Source organism: Xiphias gladius, chromosome 13 (assembly GCF_016859285.1).
Source record: "Xiphias gladius isolate SHS-SW01 ecotype Sanya breed wild chromosome 13, ASM1685928v1, whole genome shotgun sequence".
Lineage (NCBI taxonomy): Eukaryota > Metazoa > Chordata > Actinopteri > Istiophoriformes > Xiphiidae > Xiphias > Xiphias gladius.
The window spans coordinates 7,727,543-7,736,183 of NC_053412.1; the positions used below are offsets into that span (position 1 = coordinate 7,727,543).

At 39.6% G+C, this 8,641-nt stretch overlaps 1 protein-coding gene across 1 annotated transcript; it reads right to left on the reverse strand.

The window, feature by feature from the left end:
* Nucleotides 1–187: 187 nt before the first annotated feature.
* On the reverse strand, nucleotides 188–8,638 carry abcb6a (ATP-binding cassette, sub-family B (MDR/TAP), member 6a; the record flags this gene model as incomplete). The annotated part of the gene is made up of 19 exons (XM_040142631.1): nucleotides 188–1,711; nucleotides 1,817–1,885; nucleotides 2,013–2,107; nucleotides 2,383–2,495; nucleotides 2,663–2,837; nucleotides 3,462–3,566; nucleotides 3,673–3,730; nucleotides 3,838–3,923; nucleotides 4,016–4,079; nucleotides 4,328–4,404; nucleotides 4,526–4,651; nucleotides 5,277–5,342; nucleotides 5,465–5,574; nucleotides 5,690–5,811; nucleotides 6,073–6,265; nucleotides 6,436–6,528; nucleotides 6,913–7,102; nucleotides 7,302–7,442; nucleotides 8,360–8,638. Coding segments are annotated over 19 exons (2,322 nt in total), but the record flags the coding sequence as incomplete, so codon positions are not given.
* Nucleotides 8,639–8,641: the final 3 nt, after the last annotated feature.

An 8,641-nucleotide genomic window follows, 5' to 3' on the forward strand; every position in this document is an offset into this window, starting at 1 on the left:
AGTCAAACTGTTAATCGTGACAGAAATGTGCAGTTGAGTCTACACGTAGCTTTGTACAATCAAAATGGGGAAGCAAGTAATGAAATACATTGTGATAGTTGTCGGTATTTTAAGTATACTGATACTTCACGCGGTTTTATCAAAACTGGACTGGAACTGGGAATGTCTTATGATTTTAAAGACTGGAAACCATGGAAAAAACCTTTTATTTGTTCATAGGTAAAAGACAAAAGTGAATATTTACAAAATGTAATAATCACGAACAATACCTTTTTTTGAGGTAGATGTAAGACATCAAATTCTTCTTGAGAAATAATTCTGACTGTATATACTTATATATTACATAAAGTGAGAATAATGGTAGGTCTATATACTGAACTGGACATTGAGTTTGATGGTATATCTTTTTCATGACGGTTATTTTGACTTCTTAATGCAGCATAAGGATAGATCTAACTAATGACTTGGCTCCATTACATCCTTGCACCGAGTCAAAATGCCTGCCATGAGAAAGGTCTACTGTCTTTAACTGCCAATGACACAGACATGGATTGTACACAGCTTTATATGTAAATCAGCCAGTCAGCCTAAAACAATTTTAAAACAGTCACAAGACTGCCCCATTTTACATTAACTTCTTGTGTATCCTTAATTCTTGACAATTTAGAGGAGACAGTGATCCAGATGATCAACAACATCCCACTTTATCTTAGTGATCAAAACTATATAAAGGCTAAAAAAAATCACTTTAAATAACAGAAGAACTCAGAAATTGACTACCAAAAAAACTTAAAAAAATAAAACAAAGCCAAAAAAATCCCTGACAGCTTGGCATGCCGGTCAAATGTCATTAACACGATATAATACAGTTGGAAAAAAGAATCATTAGCCCCTCAGATGAACAAGATGCACTGTTAAGGCTATGATTAATGTTTATATTCCCTTATTTCTTGCAACTCTCCCTTTCATATCTTGATGTATAGTCTATCAGACTGCACAAACTAAATTGAGTCTGTATAATATATATATATAAAAAAAGACAAATAATAATAAAAAGGTGGTCGGAGTGTTTCTAAAAATCTTAATATCCTCAAAACAGGATCAGGCAAACACTCAGGGTGCCACCTGATGAAGGGATGAGATACCATGCATTACTTTTCATTCTTTAGCCCTGCAATGCAGTTATTATGGTTTGAAAATGTTAAATATACATCTGTTTTTTTATGATGTGGTGATAATTTGACCTTTCTGCATCTGTTCCTACTTAAAAACTTTGGGCATAATCACAACTAATACCTTGGGGTATAAAAACCAATGTCTTCTGGTACCTTTAAGCATTTCAGTGTGTTTATACCTCCTCAGTTTTGTTAAGGCACCTTCCCTTTTTTCCATGACCTGCCATTGCACGTTCAATTAGGATTTTCTACAGATAAATAACATTTTCATCTAGTTGAGTGTTCCATTACATTGAAATCATCTATTAACTTCTTACAGTTAAAAGACAGGACTAAAATGTGGAGTTCTCTTTTAAAACATAACCAGAAAATGCATTCAGTGGCCATGGTGGCCTGAAGAAGTTGAAGGTGGCTGTAGTTTCTCAGACTTGCGATCTTTGGCTTCTGTGTCTGATGAGGAATCTGCGTCCTGGGCCTGCTGTTGCTTCATCCACATGTCTGCATACATGCCTCCCTTGAGTAGCAGTTCCTCATGTCTTGGATGGAGAGAGGGTAAGTCACTTCAGGTCAGTGAACAAGGGGTTGTGCTGTTGGGTTGTCAGTCTGTCATTCAGAACAATAGGTAAAAAAGGCACACTTACCGTCCTCGCTCGGCTATCCGGCCCTCACTTATAACAAGAATCTGATCTGCTCCAATGATGGTGGACAACCTTTTATATAAAGAAGAGGGACCCACACAACTCATCAGATAAAAGAACTGACTTCTTTGCACATAGCAAATGGAAAAAACAAACAAACTTACATGTCAAAAAGTCCTATACAACATGGATCTTTTACCTGTGAGCTACAACAACTGTTGTACGATTGGCACAGACTTTAGCCAGTGAGGCCTGGATGTTGCGTTCTGTTTGTGTGTCTAGCGCAGATGTGGCCTGCAGAGAGACACTACTTGTTAAAACTGTCAATAATGGCTATGACTTTAGCCATTCATTGTTGAATAATAGTGAAATAAGTTATCCGAAAGCCCTTTCATTTAAGTGAAAGCTTAGCAGCAACTGATTCATGAAAAGCAATATGCAAATAGGGAAACAATTTGGCAATGTTTTCCAAAACCTCAGTCTTAAGATTCAATAAAGATCAATAAATGACATGAGAGTTTCTGTCTGCTTGTCCACTCAGATGTCATTGCTCCTTTTTGTAGTCTCACCTCATCCAGCAGGATGATCTGTGGTGCTTTGAGAATAGTTCTGGCAATGGCCACCCTTTGCTTTTCTCCTCCACTCAGCTTCAGACCTCTTTCACCCACCTGCGTATCATAACCTGTCACAGAAAAAAAAAAACAGGTAGATAGTAAAAAAAATACTTTGTCCAATATATGAGGAGATCTTAAAGTGGCTCTGCTATCAGATAAACAAATCAATTTGATAAGTTTTATATTTCTATACTTGATGTATCAGCTATTCCAACAAGGTTAATCTATAAATTACCTTCAGGGAAGGTCATGATTTTATCATGGATATCAGCAGCTATAGCGGCCTCCTCCACCTCCTGGTCACTGGCACAGATGCGACCATAGCGAATATTATCCCGGATGTTGTCGTTGAAAAGCACGGTGTCCTGGGGAACCACGCCGATATGAGCTCGCAGAGATGTCTGCTTCACCTGCGGAAAGACAATGAAGACAAAGTAATTCCTAGTCCAGAGTGTGTCTGTGTAAACACACACCGTCACATACAGCTATATTAAAGGCATCGTAACTTGTGCTTTCATTGCTCTTGGTAATCTCAAGAGCAACATATCCCAGGGCCAATTTATGCTTATAGCAGTTTCAAGACTTCATTTGCACATAAAGTGTTGTACTAATGCATATGAGAACTTGCTCATTAGCTCTGGTAGCACTATATTAAGCTATCCTTCTATGTCACTGATGTTTGCTTACATAATGAAGCCTAAAATGTTTAATTTAACTGATAATGTATCACAGAGGCATTGTTTGACCGCAAATGTAATTTTTGTGGCCATAGTTCATAATGTTGTTGAACCTACTATAGAGTTCAATTACAAACATGATATTCTTCACAAAGGTAGTACTTATTGCACAGATAATGTATTGGATAGTGCTGTTTAAAATGTGTTCATGTTATTGTCTTCACCCACAGTACATACACACTGTGCCAATAAATATTTTGCTGTGCTTTTTTTTTTTTTTTTTTAAACTGTATGTTCAAGTTTACTCAAAAAATTCTGTTTTACTTTCATCTACTCACTCTGGTGCCAAACACTCACTTTTGATATATCCTGGCCATCGATGCAAATGCAGCCTCCCTGAATGTCATAGAAACGGAAGAGCAGTCGAATGATGGTGCTCTTCCCAGACCCTGATGGTCCAACCTGGGGAGATTGACAGAAAAATAATGATGATACAACCTTAACAGAGAAAGCATAAACACAGGCAGTACCGGTGAGCAGAGGGCTGAAATTTGTTGCTCAGACTTACCAGGGCCACTGTTTGTCCTGGCAGCACAGTGAAGGAAATGTCCTTGAGAATCTCCTTGCTGAAAGATAAAAAGACAGATAGAAGTGAGTAGTTAGTCTCGTAAAACTCAAATTTGTATCAACACATTAAGTTTTACAACAGCTATCAAAACAAATGTGAACCAACCCATTTATGTAGCTGAAGTAAACATTCTCAAACTCCACTTTTCCCTGTTTGTAGAGAAGATTCCCTGCATTTACTTCATCTTTCACCTGCAAAGGGGAACAAATACAGAAAATTGTAAAAAGTCGATCGTATTACAGTACTGAAGGTGAAAGCACAGATGTGTCAGTTTCGAATGTACCTCCTCATCTTCTTCAAAAAGTTTAAACATGTTTTCCATGTCAATGAAAGAATTCTGGATCATTCTGTAGTAAAAAAAAAAAAAAAAAAAAGTCAACAGTTTACAACCAGAACAAGAGTTTATCAGAAGCAAAGACCTTGTGTTGAAAGCAATGTCATGCAATTCAGGCCAAAGTATAAATTTGAACAACTATTCATTCAGTAATGATTTACATTGATTCTCAATTTCTTACAGAAAGACAATCGAGAACCTTTAATGCAGATGGGTCCTTACTATGCTGTCGTTGACCACAATGTTTCTGCCTTGTCGTACCTGTAATAGGTTCCGAACCAGTTGAGAGGGGTGTACAGCTGGATGATGTAGGTACCAAAGAGAACGAAATCTCCAACCTTATAGGATAAGAGGAATTTTTTTTCATTGTTAAGTTCAATGGGACACTTCCAACCAGCATTGTTGGGTTTTTTTTTTACATTTCGGTCTGTAAAACATATAATGTCAGTATATCAGTACCTGAAACTTTCTTTCAGTCACAAAGTAGGCACAGAGCAGGGACCCGGCCAGCAGGCCTGATCCGATGATGGCGTTCTGTGTTTGGTTGAGGAAGGCCAAGGACGCCTGGGTCTTCCACTCTGACACCTACAACACCAGGAGACAATTAGATGCATGCCTGTATGGGCTGGATGAAGATTTTAATAATGAATATATACAACTACTGATTTCTTTGCAAATGTGACACACAGCAATATTGGGACCCTTCATTGCTCCTTGTGTAAATGCAGATCCAGTAAATCCACGCTGTCAAAATAAAAAAAATCTAATAGAACGATGATGCCCTGTTCATGTCTTCGTGATCTGCTTGATGCAGTTGTCTGATACAGAAATTTGTATTTGATAAACACTGCATTATGTCAAAAAGGAGAAAAAACACAACACAAATGGTTAACTGAGTGCTGGACACATGCACCTTCTATAATGACAAAAAGTAAAAGTGTGTCCTTGCTGGAAACAACTATGTTATATTAGTCTTTTTCTTATTTTCTTTGCTTTGAAACTAAACCTGCTAAAAAATATTATATTTCCTGCATCCTGGATTTCCAGGTCTGTTTGACTTCTGTAAAACTGAGCACACCAACACATTGCCATAGTGGCAAAGACTGTGTTCGGCATTCTGCTAAACTAAAACAGGAGAGGGAGTTGAGGGCACTTTCAGGCTAATTACCTGTAATTAATTGGTTGTTATAAATAAATACCTCCAAGTTACCTGATATTTTAAGATGGTATCCTCAAAACGGGCAACCTCATAGTTCTCTGCATTGTAGTATTTTACCTGTAAAACAGAAAAAACAAAAAAATGAATCAAGCAAAGTTTGACATCTTTATGTGTCTTGGGATTATTCTGAAACTTCTCAATGAACCAAATACAGCTGAACAACAAAGTGTTTGATGTACCGTCTCAAAATTTAACAATGAATCCACAGCCTTGGACTTGGCATTGTTGTCCTGCTGATTCATGTCTCGTCTGAACTTGGTCCTCCATTCAGTGATGATGATGGTCAAAGCTGGCGGATACATGTTTGAATGTTTATTCTGGGGCTATGTTCAATTTAACAGATTTTTTAAAATCATTAATTACATTCGGTGGAATTCAGCAATGTTTCAACATGTGCTACTCACTGAGGTACAGGGCCATGCAGATGAAGATGATAAGGCCGAACCAGGCATTGAAATATGTGACGAAGTAGATGATCGATATGACAATATCAGCGATGGTCGGGAAGATGCTGAACACTATGTAGCTGTGGAAAAAAGGGACAATTGATTAATTTTCTCATTAAATTTAAATATGGGTATAAAAGTTCAGGAAAACACGAGTCTAGAGAAAACTGAGATCCCGCTACATATTTCTAAAATTTCCAGCTAGCAGCTATTTTAGCTAGTACATTATTAGACAAGCTGACATATTGTGCAGCTGAAGTTACAGTTTTGTTAAAAAAATTCAACCACTCATTCATTTTTTTGATATTGATGATCCTTCATCACATCATGTGCCAGCTTACCTGAGCAAGCTGTTAATGGAGGAGGTGCCGCGGTCGATGCTTCTCAGCACGTCTCCGGTCTTGCGGCCCAGATGCCAGCGCAGGGAGAGGGAGTGCAAGTGGGCAAACAGACGCACCTGAACCACGCGGTTGGTGAACTGCTGCACCCGGATCCACAGGAAAGACCGCATGTTGCTGACAAACCCTGAGGCACCTGAGAAGAGGCATGGATAAGGGTGAAAGCGACTTACCGCTATGGTCATGTGAGAAGTGATAAGAGGCAGAGAATCGGTGTGTGGAGCCACTGTCAGAGCACTTGTACACCTTTTGGTGACACTTCAGAGCGGACGCACTACTTATCCATCCAGAATGCGTAAGTCTTACCTGCCCCTCCACCCTGCAACAACTTGAGCAGGACATAAATACACACTGTCGTTGCCACAGTGTGCCAGCTGCTGCCATCAGTCAGTTCATTCACTGAGACAGGGACAAAGACATAAATGTAAATAGAAACAAAAGTCACAAGGTCAGGCAGATAAACAAGATAATAAACATTCTGGAGGCATTATCTGACACCAGGGTATTTTATATTCCTCTCTCTGGCCCTCTGGAAGCTCAAAGATATCAGGAGAAGGTTGTCCCAGTTTCATCCCATCACACATCCTGAGGAACAGTGATGTCCACTACATGTATATTCAACATTATTTTTTGGCATGTTTTTACGTGCCTCTTGAGGCTTTTTGGGCCTGTGGTTAGTTGTAACAGTGTCGTTGCAGAAACAGGCCATTTAAGTTGAGAAGCAGCTCTGAAATAAATGAACATTTGAGTTTACAGGGCAAGGTAAAATGATACGCCACTCACCAATATTCTTGTAGTAAATGGGTACGAAGACATTAATAGCCCTCTCAACTCCCAGCAGCCCTAAACAGAAGATGACCAGCAGCTGGAGAAAGATGTTGCCTCGTGGCCACATGTAGGGAACAAGCAGACGGACCTTCTTTCTGAAACCCTGCCAGGTAGACTGGTTCTCTTCTGTTCTGCCCAACAGGCTCTGAGATAGAGATTTATATTAGGTACCTAACACAGCATCAGATAGCGTATAACCGTAGAATAAGGGTACGTCTGAAAATTTGAAATATTGTTGCCATAAAGAAGTTTCACAGGTTAATGTTGTGAGTTAAACCAGATGTAAAAAAAGCTGACAACACAGTATGACCTGAGGTTGCTTCAAAACATTTATGCGTCAGTACCTGTCCACTGTTCTCTACATCCCGCTCATCTTCGTTTATCAGCAACATGTATGGTCTCCGTGGCAACCCCGGGGCTTTGAGGCCAATGAAGAAGAGCAGCCCAGTGCCAATGTAGCGCATCAGCCACAGGGAAAACTGCACCTGAGGGTTTCGTAGACAATTTAAAACAGATCAATATGGATACCACATTGCACTTAAACAGCACGTACCAGTGGGGGGAGATGTTACTTTAATGGTCATAACAGAGCTGTGTATGAGAAAATGACTTAACAGGTGACTGCATTAGATGTGTCCTTTATTACACAATGACAAAGCTTCTGAGTAACTTACATCGCTGTGTTGTCGTATAAGTTACTGTTATAATATCTATTTTAGGTTATTCTTAAAAAGGGGGCCTTAGACTGAAAAGGAGGTCTGGGGAGTACTACTGCATATTACAAACAACATTTTAAGTGAAGGACAGATCAAATAATACAAAGAAGTCTTTGCTCTTGCTCTTGCTTAATTATATAAACACCTCCTGCAACTGACTCAGTCTGGGAGGGGCAAGATTCTGTCTTATGATTTGATTGGTTAGCAGTGTAGCATTAGGGATCTGAACGTCAGACCTGGCAATGACTCAGCGAAAAAAACAAAACACTCTAGTCTTGTGCTCATTCCTATTGGTGCTTTGCGTTTTTTTTTTTTTTTGCATTCCAGCTTGTCTTGCCTTTTTAGCGGGGTGCTTACCTTGTTATACCTGAAACAGGAAAGGCCACACAGCTTTGAGCAGAGTGACTGAGCCACTCATAAGAAATGGCTATCTTTAATGAATAACAAGCCTTTGGCGCAGTAGACTATTAAAACACATATCACTGACATTATAAAATATTAACAGAAGTGATAGTGAAAATAGTCTTATCATTATGCAGAATAAGAACATACACTATCAGCGTATTCTTGGAGAATTGTGCTACAACACATCAAGCACTCTTGAGTCTGTCTTTTTTGAGTTTTTATTAAAAAAATGATGGCTAAAAAAACAAATGCATCTTACGTGGCATTTGAACTTCTCTCACCTGCTGTTCATTGTTCTCCAGCCCCCACCACCAGTGAGGACTGTACCAGGAGATGAAAGCCAAGTTCTCAGCTGAGAACGCCACAGCCCAGAATAGCAGCAGGACCGTGCTGTGCCCCCTTGTCCGGTCCATCACCAGGACCCTACGTCTCTCCACCCTGAGGAGGGCTATGGCCCATACCCAGCCCAGCGCAGAGAAGCAGCCATACAGCACCACGTAGCCCGGGAGCTCTCCCCCGTGGGCAGCTTGCCACACTATCCCACTCAGAAACTGGACTAGCAG